Here is a 25,397-nt window from a genome sequence, read left to right as displayed (position 1 = left end):
TTTTAGCCACAGAGATAAACGTACACTAAACGGTGAAAAATACTATTCATCCCTCCCTCCATTTTTTGTATTCAGAGAGTAAAATTTCCTCCATGATAAAAATTATTTCAGCTGTGCAGTCAGGGACAAGGTAATTGGCAAGACCATGGAATATATCTATTGATATTACTTTCAATGTAAAGTAAATGTCCCAGACTTACAAACATGCCTCAAAATTCTGTGCTCTATAAATGTTTCTCACCTGCATCAAGTAAAATGTCGGGCTCCCTGTGTAACAGGTATTTATCAGAATAAGTATGGTAAATGTAAATTATTATAAATAACTGTTATTGTTGAAATCTTTAAAATTACAATACAAGTTACAACCACCTGAATCATTAAACCTGGTAAAACAGTGGGAAACGTAAGTACATGTATATTTCTTATTATATTTATAATCTAATTACTGGCATCTAGTACTCTTATAGTAAATATACAATGTAATTAAATCTAAAATAAATTTAAGCAATGGAATATTTTGTAGGACGCCATTTGAGTGATGGGTTTGTTGGTAGTGGTAGTGATTAGCAGAATGTGCTTGTGTGTCGCTGAAGCCTAACACATATTTATATTTCGGTTAAATGATACACAACCTTTGATTGGATAAATTTGGTCTCAAATACAGTGACACAATTCGTGAAATGTCACTTTAAAGCATTGAAAATCAAAAACAGGGCTGATTGTCAATATCTCTTGACTACTACTTTGGGTTAGACTAGGGCGGCTTGGTGAGGAAGAATCTACAAGACACTATTAATTAAAGGCATAGACTGCTGACAGTTTATAACAATTAAATTAATATTCTCCTACAGGGCCTTCAACATTATGAAGATATTTATGGTACTCCATACTGAGTTTGTGGTGGAAAGATCACATTTGTTTATTAGTAATTTTGGAAAAGGGTTAAATAATTTTTTCTTATATTCTGAAAAACTGAAAAATACAAGTCACTGACATACAGGGTATTAGTAGATATCAGGCCCAAGGGACATACGTGATGTAAACACGAGCTCTTACTTATCGGACAAGAACTGTAAACAACAATAAGTCCCAGATAAACAAAAACAATTACCTGTGTATCAGCAAGTCGTATAGGTATATATATCACCTACTATCAAAATATCTCAGCTCGTTATAACATTTTCATTCACATGTAGCTATTGCCATATTGATATTCTAGCTGTTTTGAAAGACATTTATAGTATACACACCCAGACAGCTTTATATTGTCTAACACTGATACACACCTGGCCATCTTTATATTGTCTAACACTGATACACACCCGGCCATCTTTATATTGTCTAACACTGATACACACCCAGACATCTTTATATTGTCTAACACTGATACACACCCGGCCATCTTTATATTGTCTAACACTGATACACACCCGACATCTTTATATTGTCTAACACTGATACACACCCAGACATCTTTATATTGTCTAACACTGATACACACCCAGACATCTTATATTGTCTAACACTGATACACACGGCCATCTTTATATTGTCTAACACTGATACACACACGGCCATCTTTATATTGTCTAACACTGATACACACCCAGACATCTTTATATTGTCTAACACTGATACACACCCAGACATCTTTATATTGTCTAACACTGATACACACGGCCATCTTTATATTGTCTAACACTGATACACACACGGCCATCTTTATATTGTCTAACACTGATACACACCCAGACATCTTTATATTGTCTAACACTGATACACACCCAGACATCTTTATATTGTCTAACACTGATACACACCCAGCCATCTTTATATTGTCTAACACTGATACACACCCGGCCATCTTTATATTGTCTAACACTGATACACACCCAGACATCTTTATATTGTCTAACACTGATACACACCCAGACATCTTTATATTGTCTAACACTGATACACACGGCCATCTTTATATTGTCTAACACTGATACACACACGGCCATCTTTATATTGTCTAACACTGATACACACCCAGACATCTTTATATTGTCTAACACTGATACACACCCAGACATCTTTATATTGTCTAACACTGATACACACCCAGACATCTTTATATTGTCTAACACTGATACACACCCAGCCATCTTTATATTGTCTAACACTGATACACCCGGCCATCTTTATATTGTCTAACACTGATACACACCCAGACATCTTTATATTGTCTAACACTGATACACACCCGGCCATTTTTATATTGTCTAACACTGATACACACCCGGCCATCTTTATATTGTCTAACACTGATACACACGGCCATCTTTATATTGTCTAACACTGATACACACCCAGACATCTTTATATTGTCTAACACTGATACACACCCAGACATCTTTATATTGTCTAACACTGATACACACCCGGCCATCTTTATATTGTCTAACACTGATACACACCTGGCCATCTTTATATTGTCTAACACTGATACACACCCGGCAATCTTTATATTGTCTAACACTGATACACACCCAGACATCTTTATATTGTCTAACACTGATACACACCCGGCCATCTTTATATTGTCTAACACTGATACACACCCAGACATCTTTATATTGTCTAACACTGATACACACCCAGACATCTTATATTGTCTAACACTGATACACACCCGGCCATCTTTATATTGTCTAACACTGATACACACCCGGCCATCTTTATATTGTCTAACACTGATACACACCCGGCAATCTTTATATTGTCTAACACTGATACACACCCAGCCATTTTATATTGTCTAACACTGATACACACCCAGACATCTTACACACCCAGACATCTTTATATTGTCTAACACTGATACACACCCGGCAATCTTTATATTGTCTAACACTGATACACACCCAGACATCTTTATATTGTCTAACACTGATACACCCGGCCATCTTTATATTGTCTAACACTGATACACACCCAGACATCTTTATATTGTCTAACACTGATACACCCGGCCATCTTTATATTGTCTAACACTGATACACGCCTACCCTATCTAGACCTTTAAATAGTATATTACCAACCTCTACACAAATATCATTATCAAACTCCCACTCAATCATATATATCATCCATAAGCCCCCTTGATATCCAGGCCCATTTAAAACTTTACACATTATCAACCTCCATCAAAAATGTTGTATATCACCAAATCTTTACATCATCCATACCCGACCAAATCTTTGAATTATCCACACCCACCTTAATCTTAACATTATCAATATCCTCATGAATCCTAACATTATCTTCACATCCACCCAAATCTTTACATTATCCATACCCACCCAAAGAGTAATTACATTATCTATACCCACCCAAATCTTAACATTATGCATTCCCCTTATCTTTGCATTTTCATTGCAGGTTACCACCACCCAACCCCACCCCAATCCTTACATCATTCAGTATATAGGTAAATCAGATAAATCTAACCAATACAATTAAACAATTTTCAGACTTACCGTATTTGACCTAATAAGGGCGCCCCCACTGTCAATTACCCACACCCTGTGCCCTTATTAGATCAAATACGGTAAAGTATTGGACGTTTCAAAGAATAATTTGACTCTTATTGTCACCGTTCTAGAATCGGATTTGACAGTACAATCAACAGACCATATGTATACCCAGCTATATATATCCTGTAGTCTTCTTTTTAATATCGGATGAGTTCCATGTTGCCTGTTGGTAAGACCAGCGGTCTAGTCTTCCTGTTAATAAGACCAGCGGTCTGATCCTCCTGTTGATAAGACCAGCGGTCTGGTCCTCCTGTTAAGTGTAGAAGATGATCTCTGGGATCTGGCCATCTTCCACAGAAGTACCATTGTTGTTACCGGCTGCGTAGGTAAACTGAAAGGTGACCTTTCCACTAGACACAGACTCGTGTGTCACTTTCCTCAAGCCTTTAGCACCATAATAAGAATCTGGCCCCTAAAAACCAAAATCACTTCATTGTAGATAGATACAGTAACATTAAATGGAATTTCTTTCACACATTTATGGTGTATCCTGTCAGATCATAAAAGCTTGTGTCACTGCGATCATTATTTGACCCAGTATTTTGTTAAATAAAGCTAAATTTAGATATTTTGAACTTTGTATGCAATGTAAGTGAATTTTATCTTAGCTATAGCCTCGTCAATTTCTATCAGCCTAATAACACTAACTTTATGAACAACTGGAAAAAAAATAAAGATTAAATTTCAGATTATACAGGTCTCTTGACTACATTTCTTCCTTGTATCACAACAAGTGTTAGATTTTATGTGTGAACTTACTGGTGCATAACGCTACAATATCTATTTTCATCTGATGAATCATCAAACAGCCATACATTGTACGACATACAGTGTAACTGGTATCGATACTGTGTGAAGCCCTTACCTTCAGAGTACCATACAGTATAACTGGTATTGGTACTGTGTGTAGCCCTTACCTTCAGGGTACCACATACAGTATAACTGGTATTGGTACTGTGTGTAGCCCTTACCTTCAGGGTACCACATACAGTATAACTGGTATTGGTACTGTGTGTAGCCCATACCTACAGAGTACCACATACAGTATAACTGGTATTGGTACTGTGTGTAGCCCTTACCTTCAGGGTATCACATACAGTATAACTGGTATTGGTACTGTGTGTAGCCCTTACCTTCAGAGTACCATACAGTATAACTGGTATTGGTACTGTGTGTAGCCCTTACGTACCTTCAGGGTACCACATACAGTATAACTGGTATTGGTACTGTGTGTAACCCTTACCTACAGGGTACCACATACAGTATAACTGGTATTGGTACTGTGTGTAGCCCTTACGTACCTTCAGGGTACCACATACAGTATAACTGGTATTGGTACTGTGTGTAACCCTTACCTACAGGGTACCACATACAGTATAACTGGTATTGGTACTGTGTGTAACCCTTACCTACAGGGTACCACATACAGTATAACTGGTATTGGTACTGTGTGTAACCCTTACCTTCAGGGTACCACATACAGTATAACTGGTATTGGTACTGTGTGTAACCCTTACCTTCAGGGTATCACATACAGTATAACTGGTATTGGTACTGTGTGTAGCCCTTACCTTCAGGGTATCACATACAGTATAACTGGTATTGGTACTGTGTGTAGCCCTTACTTTCAGGGTACAACATACAGTATAACTGGTATTGGTACTGTGTGTAGCCCTTACGTACCTTCAGGGTATCACATACAGTATAACTGGTATTGGTACTGTGTGTAGCCCTTACGTACCTTCAGGGTACCACATACAGTGTAACTGGTATTGGTACTGTGTGTAGCCCTTACCTACAGAGTACCACATACAGTATAACTGGTATTGGTACTGTGTGTAGCCCTTACCTTCAGAGTACCACATACAGTATAACTGGTATTGGTACTGTGTGTAACCCTTACTTTCAGAGTACCACATACAGTATAACTGGTATTGGTACTGTGTGTAGCCCTTACTTTCAGAGTACCACATACAGTATAACTGGTATTGGTACTGTGTGTAGCCCTTACCTTCAGGGTACCACATACAGTATAACTGGTATTGGTACTGTGTGTAGCCCTTACCTTCAGGGTACCACATACAGTATAACTGGTATCGGTACTGTGTGTAGCCCTTACCTTCAGAGTACCACATACAGTATAACTGGTATTGGTACTGTGTGTAACCCTTACCTACAGGGTACCACATACAGTATAACTGGTATTGGTACGGTGTGTAGCCCTTACCTTCAGGGTATCACATACAGTATAACTGGTATTGGTACTGTGTGTAGCCCTTACCTTCAGAGTACCACATACAGTATAACTGGTATTGGTACTGTGTGTAGCCCTTACTTTCAGAGTACCACATACAGTATAACTGGTATTGGTACTGTGTGTAGCCCTTACCTACAGGGTACCACATACAGTATAACTGGTATTGGTACTGTGTGTAGCCCTTACCTTCAGAGTACCACATACAGTATAACTGGTATTGGGACTGTGTGTAACCCTTACCTTCAGAGTACCACATACAGTATAACTGGTATTGGTACTGTGTGTAGCCCTTACCTACAGAGTACCACATACAGTATAACTGGTATTGGTACTGTGTGTAGCCCTTACCTTCAGGGTATCACATACAGTATAACTGGTATTGGTACTGTGTGTAGCCCTTACCTTCAGAGTACCACATACAGTATAACTGGTATTGGTACTGTGTGTAGCCCTTACCTCCAGAGTACCACATGCAGTGTAACTGGTATTGGTACTGTGTGTAGCCCTTACCTTCAGGGTATCACATACAGTATAACTGGTATTGGTACGGTGTGTAGCCCTTACCTTCAGAGTATCACATACAGTATAACTGGTATTGGTACTGTGTGTAGCCCTTACTTTCAGAGTACCACATACAGTATAACTGGTATTGGTACTGTGTGTAGCCCTTACTTTCAGAGTACCACATACAGTATAACTGGTATTGGTACTGTGTGTAGCCCTTACCTTCAGAGTATCACATACAGTATAACTGGTATTGGTACTGTGTGAAGCCCTTACCTACAGAGTACCACATACAGTATAACTGGTATTGGTACTGTGTGTAGCCCTTACCTTCAGGGTACCACATACAGTATAACTGGTATTGGTACTGTGTGTAGCCCTTACCTACAGAGTACCACATACAGTATAACTGGTATTGGTACTGTGTGTAGCCCTTACCTCCAGAGTACCACATGCAGTGTAACTGGTATTGGTACTGTGTGTAGCCCTTACCTATAGAGTATCACATACAGTGTAACTGGTATTGGTACTGTGTGTAGCCCTTACTTTCAGAGTACCACATACAGTATAACTGGTATTGCTACTGTGTGTAGCCCTTACTTTCAGAGTACCACATACAATATAACTGGTATTGGTACGGTGTGTAGCCTTTACTTTCAGAGTACCACATACAGTATAACTGGTATTGGTACTGTGTGTAGCCCTTACCTTCAGGGTACCACATACAGTATAACTGGTATTGGTACTGTGTGTAGCCCTTACCTTCAGGGTATCACATACAGTATAACTGATATTGGTACTGTGTGTAGCCCTTACCTTCAGAGTACCACATACAGTATAACTGGTATTGGTACTGTGTGTAGCCCTTACCTTCAGGGTATCACATACAGTATAACTGGTATTGGTACTGTGTGTAGCCCTTACCTTCAGAGTATCACATACAGTATAACTGGTATTGGTACTGTGTGTAGCCCTTACCTTCAGGGTACCACATACAGTATAACTGGTATTGGTACTGTGTGTAGCCCTTACCTTCAGGGTACCACATACAGTATAACTGGTATTGGTACGGTGTGTAGCCTTTACTTTCAGAGTACCACATACAGTATAACTGGTATTGGTACTGTGTGTAGCCCTTACTTTCAGAGTACCACATACAGTATAACTGGTATTGGTACTGTGTGTAGCCCTTACCTTCAGAGTATCACATACAGTATAACTGGTATTGGTACTGTGTGAAGCCCTTACCTACAGAGTACCACATACAGTATAACTGGTATTGGTACTGTGTGTAACCCTTACCTACAGGGTACCACATACAGTATAACTGGTATTGGTACTGTGTGTAGCCCTTACCTTCAGAGTACCATACAGTATAACTGGTATTGGTACTGTGTGTAGCCCTTACGTACCTTCAGGGTACCACATACAGTATAACTGGTATTGGTACTGTGTGTAACCCTTACCTACAGGGTACCACATACAGTATAACTGGTATTGGTACTGTGTGTAGCCCTTACGTACCTTCAGGGTACCACATACAGTATAACTGGTATTGGTACTGTGTGTAACCCTTACCTACAGGGTACCACATACAGTATAACTGGTATTGGTACTGTGTGTAACCCTTACCTACAGGGTACCACATACAGTATAACTGGTATTGGTACTGTGTGTAACCCTTACCTTCAGGGTACCACATACAGTATAACTGGTATTGGTACTGTGTGTAACCCTTACCTTCAGGGTATCACATACAGTATAACTGGTATTGGTACTGTGTGTAGCCCTTACCTTCAGGGTATCACATACAGTATAACTGGTATTGGTACTGTGTGTAGCCCTTACTTTCAGGGTACAACATACAGTATAACTGGTATTGGTACTGTGTGTAGCCCTTACGTACCTTCAGGGTATCACATACAGTATAACTGGTATTGGTACTGTGTGTAGCCCTTACGTACCTTCAGGGTACCACATACAGTGTAACTGGTATTGGTACTGTGTGTAGCCCTTACGTACCTTCAGAGTACCACATACAGTATAACTGGTATTGGTACTGTGTGAAGCCCTTACCTTCAGGGTATCACATGCAGTGTAACTGGTATTGGTACTGTGTGTAGCCCTTACCTTCAGAGTACCACATACAGTATAACTGGTATTGGTACTGTGTGTAGCCCTTACCTACAGAGTACCACATACAGTATAACTTGTATTGGTACTGTGTGTAACCCTTACCTTCAGGGTATCACATACAGTGTAACTGGTATTGGTACTGTGTGTAGCCCTTACCTTCAGAGTATCATACAGTGTAACTGGTATTGGTACTGTGTGTAGCCCTTACCTTCAGGGTACCACATACAGTATAACTGGTATTGGTACTGTGTGTAGCCCTTACCTTCAGGGTACCACATACAGTATAACTGGTATTGGTACTGTGTGTAGCCCTTACCTTCAGGGTACCACATACAGTATAACTGGTATTGGTACTATGTGTAACCCTTACCTTCAGGGTACCACATACAGTATAACTGGTATTGGTACTGTGTGTAACCCTTACCTTCAGAGTACCACATACAGTATAACTGGTATTGGTACTGTGTGTAGCCCTTACTTTCAGAGTACCACATACAGTATAACTGGTATTGGTACTGTGTGTAGCCCTTACCTTCAGGGTACCACATACAGTATAACTGGTATTGGTACTGTGTGTAGCCCTTACCTTCAGGGTACCACATACAGTATAACTGGTATTGGTACTGTGTGTAGCCCTTACCTTCAGGGTACCACATACAGTATAACTGGTATTGGTATTGTGTGTAACCCTTACGTACCTTCAGAGTACCACATGCAGTGTAACTGGTATTGGTACTGTGTGTAGCCCTTACCTTCAGGGTACAACATACAGTGTAACTGGTATTGGTACTGTGTGTAGCCCTTACCTTCAGGGTACCACATACAGTATAACTGGTATTGGTACTGTGTGTAGCCCTTACCTTCAGGGTACCACATACAGTATAACTGGTATTGGTACTGTGTGTAGCCCTTACCTTCAGAGTACCACATACAGTGTAACTGGTATTGGTACTGTGTGTAGCCCTTACCTTCAGGGTACAACATACAGTATAACTGGTATTGGTACTGTGTGTAGCCCTTACCTACAGAGTATCACATACAGTATAACTGGTATTGGTACTGTGTGTAGCCCTTACCTTCAGAGTACCACATACAGTATAACTGGTATTGGTACTGTGTGTAGCCCTTACCTACAGAGTATCACATACAGTATAACTGGTATTGGTACTGTGTGTAGCCCTTACCTTCAGAGTACCACATGCAGTGTAACTGGTATTGGTACTGTGTGTAACCCTTACCTACAGGGTACCACATACAGTATAACTGGTATTGGTACTGTGTGTAGCCCTTACCTTCAGAGTACCACATACAGTATAACTGGTATTGGTACTGTGTGTAGCCCTTACCTTCAGGGTATCACATACAGTATAACTGGTATTGGTACTGTGTGTAGCCCTTACCTTCAGAGTACCACACACACTGTAACTGGTATTGGTACTGTGTGTAGCCCTTACCTACAGAGTACCACATACAGTGTAACTGGTATTGGTACTGTGTGTAGCCCTTACCTTCAGAGTACCACATACAGTATAACTGGTATTGGTACTGTGTGTAGCCCTTACGTACCTTCAGAGTATCACATACAGTATAACTGGTATTGGTACTGTGTGTAGCCCTTACCTTCAGAGTATCACATACAGTATAACTGGTATTGGTACTGTGTGAAGCCCTTACCTACAGAGTACCACATACAGTATAACTGGTATTGGTACTGTGTGTAGCCCTTACCTTCAGGGTACCACATACAGTATAACTGGTATTGGTACTGTGTGTAGCCCTTACCTACAGAGTACCACATACAGTATAACTGGTATTGGTACTGTGTGTAGCCCTTACCTCCAGAGTACCACATGCAGTGTAACTGGTATTGGTACTGTGTGTAGCCCTTACCTATAGAGTATCACATACAGTGTAACTGGTATTGGTACTGTGTGTAGCCCTTACTTTCAGAGTACCACATACAGTATAACTGGTATTGCTACTGTGTGTAGCCCTTACTTTCAGAGTACCACATACAATATAACTGGTATTGGTACGGTGTGTAGCCTTTACTTTCAGAGTACCACATACAGTATAACTGGTATTGGTACTGTGTGTAGCCCTTACCTTCAGGGTACCACATACAGTATAACTGGTATTGGTACTGTGTGTAGCCCTTACCTTCAGGGTATCACATACAGTATAACTGGTATTGGTACTGTGTGTAGCCCTTACCTTCAGAGTACCACATACAGTATAACTGGTATTGGTACTGTGTGTAGCCCTTACCTTCAGGGTATCACATACAGTATAACTGGTATTGGTACTGTGTGTAGCCCTTACCTTCAGAGTATCACATACAGTATAACTGGTATTGGTACTGTGTGTAGCCCTTACCTTCAGGGTACCACATACAGTATAACTGGTATTGGTACTGTGTGTAGCCCTTACCTTCAGGGTACCACATACAGTATAACTGGTATTGGTACGGTGTGTAGCCTTTACTTTCAGAGTACCACATACAGTATAACTGGTATTGGTACTGTGTGTAGCCCTTACTTTCAGAGTACCACATACAGTATAACTGGTATTGGTACTGTGTGTAGCCCTTACCTTCAGAGTATCACATACAGTATAACTGGTATTGGTACTGTGTGAAGCCCTTACCTACAGAGTACCACATACAGTATAACTGGTATTGGTACTGTGTGTAACCCTTACCTACAGGGTACCACATACAGTATAACTGGTATTGGTACTGTGTGTAGCCCTTACCTTCAGAGTACCATACAGTATAACTGGTATTGGTACTGTGTGTAGCCCTTACGTACCTTCAGGGTACCACATACAGTATAACTGGTATTGGTACTGTGTGTAACCCTTACCTACAGGGTACCACATACAGTATAACTGGTATTGGTACTGTGTGTAGCCCTTACGTACCTTCAGGGTACCACATACAGTATAACTGGTATTGGTACTGTGTGTAACCCTTACCTACAGGGTACCAAGTACAGTATAACTGGTATTGGTACTGTGTGTAACCCTTACCTACAGGGTACCACATACAGTATAACTGGTATTGGTACTGTGTGTAACCCTTACCTTCAGGGTACCACATACAGTATAACTGGTATTGGTACTGTGTGTAACCCTTACCTTCAGGGTATCACATACAGTATAACTGGTATTGGTACTGTGTGTAGCCCTTACCTTCAGGGTATCACATACAGTATAACTGGTATTGGTACTGTGTGTAGCCCTTACTTTCAGGGTACAACATACAGTATAACTGGTATTGGTACTGTGTGTAGCCCTTACGTACCTTCAGGGTATCACATACAGTATAACTGGTATTGGTACTGTGTGTAGCCCTTACGTACCTTCAGGGTACCACATACAGTGTAACTGGTATTGGTACTGTGTGTAGCCCTTACGTACCTTCAGAGTACCACATACAGTATAACTGGTATTGGTACTGTGTGAAGCCCTTACCTTCAGGGTATCACATGCAGTGTAACTGGTATTGGTACTGTGTGTAGCCCTTACCTTCAGAGTACCACATACAGTATAACTGGTATTGGTACTGTGTGTAGCCCTTACCTACAGAGTACCACATACAGTATAACTTGTATTGGTACTGTGTGTAACCCTTACCTTCAGGGTATCACATACAGTGTAACTGGTATTGGTACTGTGTGTAGCCCTTACCTTCAGAGTATCATACAGTGTAACTGGTATTGGTACTGTGTGTAGCCCTTACCTTCAGGGTACCACATACAGTATAACTGGTATTGGTACTGTGTGTAGCCCTTACCTTCAGGGTACCACATACAGTATAACTGGTATTGGTACTGTGTGTAGCCCTTACCTTCAGGGTACCACATACAGTATAACTGGTATTGGTACTATGTGTAACCCTTACCTTCAGGGTACCACATACAGTATAACTGGTATTGGTACTGTGTGTAGCCCTTACCTTCAGAGTACCACATACAGTATAACTGGTATTGGTACTGTGTGTAGCCCTTACCTTCAGAGTACCACATACAGTATAACTGGTATTGGTACTGTGTGTAGCCCTTACCTTCAGGGTACCACATACAGTATAACTGGTATTGGTACTGTGTGTAGCCCTTACCTTCAGGGTACCACATACAGTATAACTGGTATTGGTACTGTGTGTAGCCCTTACCTTCAGGGTACCACATACAGTATAACTGGTATTGGTATTGTGTGTAACCCTTACGTACCTTCAGAGTACCACATGCAGTGTAACTGGTATTGGTACTGTGTGTAGCCCTTACCTTCAGGGTACAACATACAGTGTAACTGGTATTGGTACTGTGTGTAGCCCTTACCTTCAGGGTATCACATACAGTATAACTGGTATTGGTACTGTGTGTAGCCCTTACCTTCAGGGTACCACATACAGTATAACTGGTATTGGTACTGTGTGTAGCCCTTACCTTCAGAGTACCACATACAGTGTAACTGGTATTGGTACTGTGTGTAGCCCTTACCTTCAGGGTACAACATACAGTATAACTGGTATTGGTACTGTGTGTAGCCCTTACCTACAGAGTATCACATACAGTATAACTGGTATTGGTACTGTGTGTAACCCTTACCTTCAGAGTACCACATACAGTATAACTGGTATTGGTACTGTGTGTAGCCCTTACCTACAGAGTATCACATACAGTATAACTGGTATTGGTACTGTGTGTAACCCTTACCTTCAGAGTACCACATACAGTATAACTGGTATTGGTACTGTGTGTAACCCTTACCTACAGGGTACCACATACAGTATAACTGGTATTGGTACTGTGTGTAGCCCTTACCTTCAGAGTACCACATACAGTATAACTGGTATTGGTACTGTGTGTAGCCCTTACCTTCAGGGTATCACATACAGTATAACTGGTATTGGTACTGTGTGTAGCCCTTACCTTCAGAGTACCACACACACTGTAACTGGTATTGGTACTGTGTGTAGCCCTTACCTACAGAGTACCACATACAGTGTAACTGGTATTGGTACTGTGTGTAGCCCTTACCTTCAGAGTACCACATACAGTATAACTGGTATTGGTACTGTGTGTAGCCCTTACGTACCTTCAGAGTATCACATACAGTATAACTGGTATTGGTACTGTGTGTAGCCCTTACCTTCAGAGTACCACATACAGTATAACTGGTATTGGTACTGTGTGTAGCCCTTACGTACCTTCAGAGTACCACATACAGTATAACTGGTATTGGTACTGTGTGAAGCCCTTACCTTCAGGGTATCACATGCAGTGTAACTGGTATTGGTACTGTGTGTAGCCCTTACCTTCAGAGTACCACATACAGTATAACTGGTATTGGTACTGTGTGTAGCCCTTACCTACAGAGTACCACATACAGTATAACTGGTGTTGGTACTGTGTGTAGCCCTTACCTTCAGAGTATCATACAGTGTAACTGGTATTGGTACTGTGTGTAGCCCTTACCTTCAGGGTACCACATACAGTATAACTGGTATTGGTACTGTGTGTAGCCCTTACCTTCAGGGTATCACATACAGTATAACTGGTATTGGTACTGTGTGTAGCCCTTACTTTCAGGGTACAACATACAGTATAACTGGTATTGGTACTGTGTGTAGCCCTTACGTACCTTCAGGGTATCACATACAGTATAACTGGTATTGGTACTGTGTGTAGCCCTTACGTACCTTCAGGGTACCACATACAGTGTAACTGGTATTGGTACTGTGTGTAGCCCTTACGTACCTTCAGAGTACCACATACAGTATAACTGGTATTGGTACTGTGTGAAGCCCTTACCTTCAGGGTATCACATGCAGTGTAACTGGTATTGGTACTGTGTGTAGCCCTTACCTTCAGAGTACCACATACAGTATAACTGGTATTGGTACTGTGTGTAGCCCTTACCTACAGAGTACCACATACAGTATAACTTGTATTGGTACTGTGTGTAACCCTTACCTTCAGGGTATCACATACAGTGTAACTGGTATTGGTACTGTGTGTAGCCCTTACCTTCAGAGTATCATACAGTGTAACTGGTATTGGTACTGTGTGTAGCCCTTACCTTCAGGGTACCACATACAGTATAACTGGTATTGGTACTGTGTGTAGCCCTTACCTTCAGGGTACCACATACAGTATAACTGGTATTGGTACTGTGTGTAGCCCTTACCTTCAGGGTACCACATACAGTATAACTGGTATTGGTACTATGTGTAACCCTTACCTTCAGGGTACCACATACAGTATAACTGGTATTGGTACTGTGTGTAACCCTTACCTTCAGAGTACCACATACAGTATAACTGGTATTGGTACTGTGTGTAGCCCTTACTTTCAGAGTACCACATACAGTATAACTGGTATTGGTACTGTGTGTAGCCCTTACCTTCAGGGTACCACATACAGTATAACTGGTATTGGTACTGTGTGTAGCCCTTACCTTCAGGGTACCACATACAGTATAACTGGTATTGGTACTGTGTGTAGCCCTTACCTTCAGGGTACCACATACAGTATAACTGGTATTGGTATTGTGTGTAACCCTTACGTACCTTCAGAGTACCACATGCAGTGTAACTGGTATTGGTACTGTGTGTAGCCCTTACCTTCAGGGTACAACATACAGTGTAACTGGTATTGGTACTGTGTGTAGCCCTTACCTTCAGGGTACCACATACAGTATAACTGGTATTGGTACTGTGTGTAGCCCTTACCTTCAGAGTACCACATACAGTATAACTGGTATTGGTACTGTGTGTAGCCCTTACCTTCAGAGTACCACATACAGTGTAACTGGTATTGGTACTGTGTGTAGCCCTTACCTTCAGGGTACAACATACAGTATAACTGGTATTGGTACTGTGTGTAGCCCTTACCTACAGAGTATCACATACAGTATAACTGGTATTGGTACTGTGTGTAACCCTTACCTTCAGAGTACCACATACAGTATAACTGGTATTGGTACTGTGTGTAGCCCTTACCTACAGAGTATCACATACAGTATAACTGGTATTGGTACTGTGTGTAGCCCTTACCTTCAGAGTACCACATACAGTATAACTGGTATTGGTACTGTGTGTAACCCTTACCTACAGGGTACCACATACAGTATAACTGGTATTGGTACTGTGTGTAGCCCTTACCTTCAGAGTACCACATACAGTATAACTGGTATTGGTACTGTGTGTAGCCCTTACCTTCAGGGTACCACATACAGTATAACTGGTATTGGTACTGTGTGTAGCCCTTACCTTCAGAGTACCACACACACTGTAACTGGTATTGGTACTGTGTGTAGCCCTTACCTACAGAGTACCACATACAGTGTAACTGGTATTGGTACTGTGTGTAGCCCTTACCTTCAGAGTACCACATACAGTATAACTGGTATTGGTACTGTGTGTAGCCCTTACGTACCTTCAGAGTATCACATACAGTATAACTGGTATTGGTACTGTGTGTAGCCCTTACCTTCAGAGTACCACATACAGTATAACTGGTATTGGTACTGTGTGTAGCCCTTACGTACCTTCAGAGTACCACATACAGTATAACTGGTATTGGTACTGTGTGAAGCCCTTACCTTCAGGGTATCACATGCAGTGTAACTGGTATTGGTACTGTGTGTAGCCCTTACCTTCAGAGTACCACATACAGTATAACTGGTATTGGTACTGTGTGTAGCCCTTACCTACAGAGTACCACATACAGTATAACTGGTATTGATACTGTGTGTAGCCCTTACCTTCAGAGTATCATACAGTGTAACTGGTATTGGTACTGTGTGTAGCCCTTACCTTCAGGGTACCACATACAGTATAACTGGTATTGGTACTGTGTGTAGCCCTTACCTTCAGGGTACCACATACAGTATAACTGGTATTGGTACTGTGTGTAGCCCTTACCTTCAGGGTACCACATACAGTATAACTGGTATTGGTACTATGTGTAACCCTTACCTTCAGGGTACCACATACAGTATAACTGGTATTGGTACTGTGTGTAACCCTTACCTTCAGAGTACCACATACAGTATAACTGGTATTGGTACTGTGTGTAGCCCTTACCTTCAGAGTACCACATACAGTATAACTGGTATTGGTACTGTGTGTAGCCCTTACCTTCAGGGTACCACATACAGTATAACTGGTATTGGTACTGTGTGTAGCCCTTACCTTCAGGGTACCACATACAGTATAACTGGTATTGGTACTGTGTGTAGCCCTTACCTTCAGGGTACCACATACAGTATAACTGGTATTGGTATTGTGTGTAACCCTTACGTACCTTCAGAGTACCACATGCAGTGTAACTGGTATTGGTACTGTGTGTAGCCCTTACCTTCAGGGTACAACATACAGTGTAACTGGTATTGGTACTGTGTGTAGCCCTTACCTTCAGGGTATCACATACAGTATAACTGGAATTGGTACTGTGTGTAGCCCTTACCTTCAGGGTACCACATACAGTATAACTGGTATTGGTACTGTGTGTAGCCCTTACCTTCAGAGTACCACATACAGTGTAACTGGTATTGGTACTGTGTGTAGCCCTTACCTTCAGGGTACAACATACAGTATAACTGGTATTGGTACTGTGTGTAACCCTTACCTTCAGAGTACCACATACAGTATAACTGGTATTGGTACTGTGTGTAGCCCTTACCTACAGAGTATCACATACAGTATAACTGGTATTGGTACTGTGTGTAACCCTTACCTTCAGAGTACCACATACAGTATAACTGGTATTGGTACTGTGTGTAGCCCTTACGTACCTTCAGAGTACCACATGCAGTGTAACTGGTATTGGGCAATATCTCCACTGGCTCCTTGAACATGACACGAAATGTTGAGTTTGATCCGTCACATTGGAAGCTGGAGTCATTCTGCCCCATAACTTTCCCAGTATCGGACTGAATTATCTGCAAGATTCAAATGAAACAGAGGCCATGATAAATAACATTCATTTTAATGCTGCTGCTGATAAATCCTGGGAGCACTAAAGAGATATTCCCCTTAGCTGAATCGATAGGAAACAGCTAATTATAATATCTACTTAAAAAGGGTCCCTTATGAGTTACTCAAGTGAGGGATTCATTTTACATAAATACAGTTTTTAATCATGTACTACATATCAATTTATTACCACATTTGACAATTTCCTTAAAGGCATGATTAAATTCATGATCACGAAAAGAATGATTTCTGCATTTATCCTCAAAGAAGCCCTATATACAGATCCCCTATTGTAATATAAAAGTTTAATTGATATTGGAGAGGGCTTATAATTTACTAGTGAAGTACTTTTACTTTAATTACTACAATGGTATTCTAAAATTGACGATTCTACAAATTTTAAAGAAGGTTGTTTGTATGTGGGCAGGGACTTACATTCGGATAAATACAATAAAATCCTCCACCATTTATATCAATATCGAGTTACACATACCTGTATATTAACTGCGTACTCGTGAGGTCCATGTATACTACCGTACAGACAAAACCCAACCACAAAAATCCTCCTGTTTACCATAAACCTGAAGATAAACAATTGTTATAGGTAGGTATAATTATCATATAAAACAAAAAACTCTCAATATGTTATTTTACAAAATACACAAATATTGTTTTCTGCTACTAGGCAAAGAACTTGATGCTATGATGCTGTAAACATGAACCAGATTTGTTCAGAGGTTACCAAGGATGATACTGATTTAAAACAGGACATATTGTGTCATATTCAGAATATTAATGCAGAATTTTAATTTGAACCTCTAACCTTGACCAATGACGAACAGAATAAGATCGCATGTAGAGCATGTCATTGATTCAGAAGGGAGATGATTATGAGACAAGACGAGCAGACAGACATGGATAACACTATATGTACCCCAATGAACTTACAGTTTAATACACCAAATACATAGTTACCTGATTCTGTCACTGGTGCCACTATATCCCCAGCGGCTCTCTATCTGACAAAAGCGGGACACCACCTGCTCCTTGCCAGTCAGACAGCATCGAGGCTTGTCCAGGAAAGCTATTTGAGGCTTAGGGTTGACTGTGAAGTACAGAAAAAGCTGTACTACTTCGCGGTCTTCCAGTAGCCCCCCTTGGGCTGCACCTTGAGCAAACTCCTCCACACTCATCAGAGGAAATCGAATCAACCTCAAACTTCTCCCAAGAACTAATCGTTGATTGTCGGGCGTGGGAGATATGTTTCTCCTAGCACACTCTGCCTCTCCCCATCGACACACTGCAGCAAACAGCTTGCATTCTCGTATACCCAGAGTGTCTCTTTCCAGCACTACACAGAGCGTATCATTATCAATGTCTGTAAAGCCATCTGCCACAAGTGCCTCGGATGTATTTTTGTCAATGGTCTCTAAACAAAGTGCTGCTAGTTGAGGCTCATCAAACAGCCTGGCCTGTGTCAGTAGCATAAAGGCATTGTCGCTACTCAAGTTACGTTTTAGAAATTCTACACATGCTTTTTCTAATGCAGGTACAGCATACTTTTTGGCGGTGTACAAGGTTGTCATCACAGTGTCCGAACAAATCTGCACTTCATCAGAATACAAAAATTTTAGTAATGCCAGAAACGCACCTGGTTCTACATCAGGAATTTCAATCACATCATCTTTGGTTGCCATTGGTCCATTGAATTGTGCATCAAAAACAGCACTGCCGACTGAAAGAACAAATTTATGAGCGGGTACCTTTTGTTGGTTTGGTGGCGTCCCAACCAAGAAATGAATGTCACTCATAATTTCTGTGTTAAATAGGTAAGCTAGTCTCTCTTTAACTGTTGTTTTGGTTGATTGCCAGTTGTACTGAGCGTTACCGTGCCCGTGAGCGGTTCCAGGAAGTTTTTCGTTATCCGAAAATGTGTATGTCCCAGACGGGTGTGTAACAGACAGAATGGCACCACTGCTAGTTGTAGTGGATAAAGAGGTCTCACTTGTTGATTTTAGAAACTGATTGTGTGCGACATCCTCGTGATGAAAGCTAGAACTGGAGCCATTTCCGGTGCCAGAAGACAAACTGCTGGTGTCAGAAGAGGGAGAAGAAGAAAGAGGCGAAGCATTAACAGAGGGCAGATTTTGTTGTTGTGTTGTGACAGGCGACTGTGGGTTCTTTTTGTTAGCAGTTTGTTGGTTCTGATTTGTACACAAATTCTTTGCTGCCTCCTCTTGGTTCTTACTAGGCTCGTCACCTTTTCTGTCCTTTCTTGGGGGTCTGTTGTTTTCCTCCATCATTCAATTTCATTGGGAACTAGTGATGGGGACAGGAAGCAGATATATGTCTCTAAAATATAAAGAAAACAAAATATAAATATATGTTCAAATATACAAGTAAATGATAGAGGCAAGTGTGTCCTTGTGAAAAAAAAAGAATTTTTTGTAAATTTACAATCATCAATGTCAAAATCTCATAATATGGTGAAGATGATTTGTGATTCAGTAACCTTATATAATTATAAAGCTGTGTACATATGTACATGTGTTTTATCTATGCATGTGATGTCATTTAATAGTCTGAATGATTCTGACTATAGCTGAGCTGATACATATTTGATACCCTATTATATATAAAGCAGATAGAATCTTTCAGATTATAAGCCAATCTATTCTACATGCTATATAACATGAAGTACTCTGTAAACGTTAGTATATTTTTTGTAGTTTCAAACCATGTGATAGTTCCCAGGTACAGGTACAAAAAGAGGCCCATTGGGCCTGTATCGCTCACCTGGTTGAATTTGACCAAATGTCAAAATAATGTTCATGTGGCCCCATCCCTTTGGCCCCTCGAGGGTCAAAATCATCATGAATGCAAAATCTGTTTTGCTTTCCCCAAGGATGTTTCTGACCAAATTGGGTTCAAATATATTCATAACTTAAAAACTAGTAGCGATTTAAAGGAATTACCTCTATTTACTCGGGATCAGTCAGTCACCATTTATGCAAAATCTGTTCCCCTTACCATTTCCCCAAGGATTTTTCTGACTTAATTAATTTCAAATCCATTCATAACTTTATTACTAGTAGCAATTTAAAGGAATTACCTCTATTTCCCCTATTTGACCCCGCCCCTTTGGTCCCTAGGGGATCAGAGTCATCATTAATGCAAAATCTGTTCCCCTTACCATTTCCCCAAGGATTTTTCGGACTTAATTAATTTCAAATCCATTCATAACTTTATTACTAGTAGCAATTTAAAGGAATTATCTCTATTTCCCCTATTTGACCCCGCCCCTTTGGTCCCTAGGGGATCAGAGTCATCATTAATGCAAAATTTGTTCGCTTTCCCCCAAAGATGTTTCTGCATGGCCAAAGTTGGTTCAAATCCATTCATAACTTTATGACTAGTAGTGATTTAAAGGAATTACCTGTATTTCCCCTATTGGGCCCCGCCCCTTTGGCCTCTTTGGGGTCAGAGTCACCATTTATGCAAAATATGATCCCCTTTCGCCAAGGATGTTTCTGACCAAATTTGGTCAATATCGATATCTAACAAGAACTTTTCGACTAGTAGCGATTTGAAGTAAATGTTGACGGACAGACGGACGCCGCGCCATGGCATAAGCTCACCGGACCTTTGGTCCAGGTGAGCTAAAAATTCTTTGATATGTAATATTAACATGTACTTGTAGTCTAAATACAACACAATTTCAGCTGAAATATTTATGCGTCTGATATTTCAACTACAATGTAAATTTTTGAATGACACATGCAATTAATTGTCTGAATCATAAATTTTGATGCAACAAATTTAATTTACTTTTGTAGCAGGCCGGATTTTAATTGTAAATACTGTACATAGTTGTATGGTCGCCTTCTAGCTTCGGGCTAGGGGGAATTTCCCTTTAGATCAGTCGGTAGAGCGGCGGATCAGTCGGTAGAGTGGCAGACCAGTAAGCCAAGGGTTGCAGGTTCAATCCCGGCTGGCTGCACACTACTACTCCTTGAACTTTTACATTGGTGCCGCAGACCACTCCAAGTGAAAGCGAGAGGCTTCCTTGGAGATAGAACTTGGGTTGGTGTGTTCAGGGGCGAACATGTTTGAAGGAGGGAGTAGTGTAGCAGGCAGGGTTTTAATTGTAAATACTGTACATAGTTGTATGGTCACCTTCTAGCTTCGGGCTAGGGGGAATTTCCCTTTAGCGCGATCAGTTGGTAAAGCGGTGGACCAGTAACGAGGGTCGCGGGTTCAATCCCGGCTGGCTGCACGCTACTACTCCTTGAACTTTTACACTTTGAACGTGCCACACTTGGGAATGAGTTTGTCCAATTTGGGTGTAAATGAGTACAGGTCCCTCAACTAAAACCAAAAGTGAGACAGTGTCAACGGAGACATTTAAGGAAGAAGAAACTTCTGTTTAGAAAGAACAGGAAAGATCTCCTTGCAGACAGTAAAAGGAGTGGGTCAGTATGGAGCGGTGATTATCACACTGGAGACCCAGGTCTGATTGCTGTTAGAGCACACGGAAGGGTTGTTTTTCTCACACGCTCCTAAACTCCATACTTTGGGGTTTGGTCCTTTGATGATTGCATGGTCCCAATGCATTTGCATTTTCTGTATCTTTACACACACACACTACCCCCCCCCCCCCCACCCATACCAGCACACCTTTTTAAAGATTACAGCGCCGTCTGTTAGATGATGATTGACAAAATATATCGAAACTGTGTAACAAATACCGATACGTATGACTACAATGTAGGTAGCCCGAGTTTTCTCTGGCCCTGTCACCATGTCTGGTGTAGGGCCAGAGCGCACTACTATATGAAAACGTGGAATTATCCGACACCGTTTGGTGTCGCTAAGAATCTGGTGTAAATACAATACAAGGGCCCAATGGGCCCAAATCGCTCACCTGCAATGCAGTGATCTTTTCATATATGGATCCTGCAGTTATTTGAAAGCATGCTACAGGACCAATATAATGTCTCTCTGCACTTTGGCTTTTCACTAAAAGTCATTTAAAGATTTAAGCATACTTGATCGACGTGACCTTGAATGAAGGTCAAGGTCATTCATTTGAACAAACTTGGTAGCCCTTCACCCCAGCATGCTACAGACCCAATATCAACTCCCTGGGACTCTTGGTTATTGAGAAGAAGTCATTTAAAGATTTTAGCCTTTTTGACCCCTGTGACCTTGAATGAAAGTCAAGGTCATTCATTTGAACAAACTTGGTAGCCCTTCACCCGAGCATGCTACAGACCCAATATCAACTCCCTGGGACTCTTGGTTATTGAGAAGAAGTCGTTTAAAGATTTTAGCCTTTTTGACTCCTGTGACCTTGAATGAAAGTCAAGGTCATTCACTTGAACAAACTTGGTAGCCCTTCACCCCAGCATGCTACAGACCCAATATCAACTCCCTGGGACTCTTGGTTATTGAGAAGAAGTCGTTTAAAGATTTTAGCCTTTTTGACTCCTGTGACCTTGAATGAAAGTCAAGGTCATTCATTTGAACAAACTTGGGAGCCCTTCACCCCAGCATGCTACAGGCCAAATATTAGGCCTCTGGGACTCTTGGTTATTGAGAAGAAGTTGTTTAAAGATTTTAGCCTTTTTGACTCCTGTGACCTTGAATGAAAGTCAAGGTCATTCATTTGAACAAACTTGGGAGCCCTTCACCCCAGCATGCTACAGGCCAAATATTAGGCCTCTGGGACTCTTGGTTATTGAGAAGAAGTCGTTTAAAGATTTTAGCCTTTTTGACTCCTGTGACCTTGAATGACGGTCAAGGTCATTCATTTGAACAAACTTGGTAGCCCTTCACCCCAGCATGCTACAGACCCAATATCAACTCCCTGGGACTCTTGGTTATTGAGAAGAAGTCGTTTAAAGATTTTAGCCTTTTTGACCCCTGTGACCTTGAATGAAAGTCAAGGTCATTCATTTGAACAAACTTGGTAGCCCTTCACCCGAGCATGCTACAGACCCAATATCAACTCCCTGGGACTCTTGGTTATTGAGAAGAAGTCGTTTAAAGATTTTAGCCTTTTTGACTCCTGTGACCTTGAATGAAAGTCAAGGTCATTCATTTGAACAAACTTGGTAGCCCTTCACCCCAGCATGCTACAGACCCAATATCAAGTCCCTGGGGCTCTTGGTTATTGAGAAGAAGTCGTTTAAAGATTTTAGCCTTTTTGACTCCTGTGACCTTGAATGAAAGTCAAGGTCATTCATTTGAACAAACTTGGGAGCCCTTCACCCCAGCATGCTACAGACCCAATATCAAGTCCCTGGGTCTTTTGGCTATTTAGAAGAAGTCATCTAATTTTTTTTTAGCCTTTTTGACTCCTGTGACCTTGAATGAAAGTCAAGGTCATTCATTTGAACAAACTTGGTAGCCATTTACCCCAGCATGCTACAGACCCAATATCAACTCCCTGGGACTGTTGGTTGTTGAGAAGAAGTCGTTTGAAGATTTTAGCCTTTTTGACTCCTGTGACCTTGAATGAAGGTCAAGGTCATTCATTTGAACAAACTTGGTAGCCCTTCACCCCAGCATGCTACAGGCCCAATATTAGGTCTCTAGGCCTTTTGGTTATTGAGAAGAAGTTGCTTGAATGGAAAGTTGACGACGGCCGGACGGCCGGACGGACGACGGACGGACGACGGACGCCGCGCCACGGCATAAGCTCACTTGCCCTTCGGGCAGGTGAGCTAAAAATCGGGAGTGACATAACACCTACCTTACATATATGGATAAATGAGATATTTATTTACCCCAGAACACCCATTTAGTCCCATCTAGGTGTTTTATTCCGTCTGTATAGACCCTCGCTTTATGCTAGTCAAAATTTCGTACTGTTGACCCGCCATTTTGTAAGTGACAGTACGACTAACCACCCGAATCGGAACGCAATGGTCCGAAAAGACCACGTATCATTTATTGTGTTTTTCTTCTTGCATAGTTTAAATTTAGAAAACTAAGCTTATTATTTCCCAAAACCTGTTATATTCAATTCAAAAATTCATTATTTATAAATTATAAGGGGTAAAATATATATACAAATAAATGTTGTATTTTTTCGTTTTCGCTCCATCGCGCACTGATTAGGGTAATTAGGCCGACCGCGACCTACATAGTTAGCAATATGGCATCGAGTCAAGTATGAAATTTTGACTAGAGTAAAGCGAGGGTCTATACAGACGGAATAAAACACCTAGATGGGACTAAATGGGTGTTCTGGGGTAAATAAATATCTCATTTATCCATATATGTAAGGTAGGTGTTATGTCACTCCCGATTTTATTGTATTTACACCAGATTCTTAGCGACACCAAACGGTGTCGGATAATTCCACGTTTTCATATAGTAGTGCGCTCTGGCCCTACACCAGACATGGTGACAGGGCCAGAGAAAACTCGGGCTACAATGTAGGATAAACTTCCTTTTTTTTTTAGATGAATCGTGCAGATAAGAACTTCTTATCACTCAATGTCTCGAGCATATTTCCTGTTGAATTATATTCTCTTACCTCAACTACATCTTCGCCTTTTCGTAACCGATATCGAAATTAGAGAAGTATGCAACCCTGGAACTTCATCGTTAGTAAAATTGCAGAGCCAGAAATAACAACAATGGTAAAGAAAAGGAAGTAGATTAATTTACGACTGCGCATGCGCGATGAGCCGAAGGTTATTACAGGAAGTAAATAAACTGGACTTGCACAACATGAGTTAAACATCGTTCCTGAGTGTTAATCCGTTACATGCAAGCTACTCAATTTCTTCGATTAGTCAAAGATGTCTTCAAGACAGAAGAAATTCGAAGATGACATTAAAACCGCCATTCAACTGATTGCAGAAGAGCAATGGCCAGTCCACAGTAAGTGAAAGTAAAATAGGCGTTTTATGTTTACAACAGA

At 41.0% G+C, this 25,397-nt stretch overlaps 2 protein-coding genes across 3 annotated transcripts in view; one reads left to right on the top strand and one right to left on the bottom strand.

Moving 5' to 3' along the window:
- Nucleotides 1-1,237: 1,237 nt before the first annotated feature.
- On the bottom strand, nt 1,238-25,106 carry LOC117334404 (BTB/POZ domain-containing protein 1-like). 2 transcript variants are annotated; one of them, XM_033894000.1, is made up of 6 exons: nt 25,008-25,106; nt 18,437-19,813; nt 17,955-18,042; nt 17,281-17,427; nt 2,838-3,993; nt 1,238-2,462 (listed from the first exon to the last, which is right to left on the bottom strand). In XM_033894000.1, exons 2-5 carry the CDS (start codon nt 19,762-19,764, stop codon nt 3,835-3,837), a joined length of 1,722 nt encoding a protein of 573 aa, XP_033749891.1. In that variant the 5' UTR covers nt 19,765-19,813; nt 25,008-25,106; the 3' UTR covers nt 1,238-2,462; nt 2,838-3,834. The 2 variants fall into 2 exon arrangements, with proteins under 2 accessions (XP_033749891.1, XP_033749892.1); XM_033894001.1 differs by having other exon boundaries at nt 2,874-3,993.
- LOC117334403 (protein mono-ADP-ribosyltransferase PARP6-like) overlaps nt 25,106-25,397 on the top strand; it is a 46,546-nt gene continuing 46,254 nt past the window's right edge. Inside the window, 1 exon segment of the mRNA XM_033893999.1 lies at nt 25,106-25,357. Coding sequence (XP_033749890.1) covers nt 25,276-25,357 — 82 coding nt within the window. The 5' untranslated portion in view covers nt 25,106-25,275.

Source organism: Pecten maximus, chromosome 9 (genome assembly GCF_902652985.1).
Source record: "Pecten maximus chromosome 9, xPecMax1.1, whole genome shotgun sequence".
Lineage (NCBI taxonomy): Eukaryota > Metazoa > Mollusca > Bivalvia > Pectinida > Pectinidae > Pecten > Pecten maximus.
This window is presented reverse-complemented; position numbering and strand designations above follow the sequence as displayed.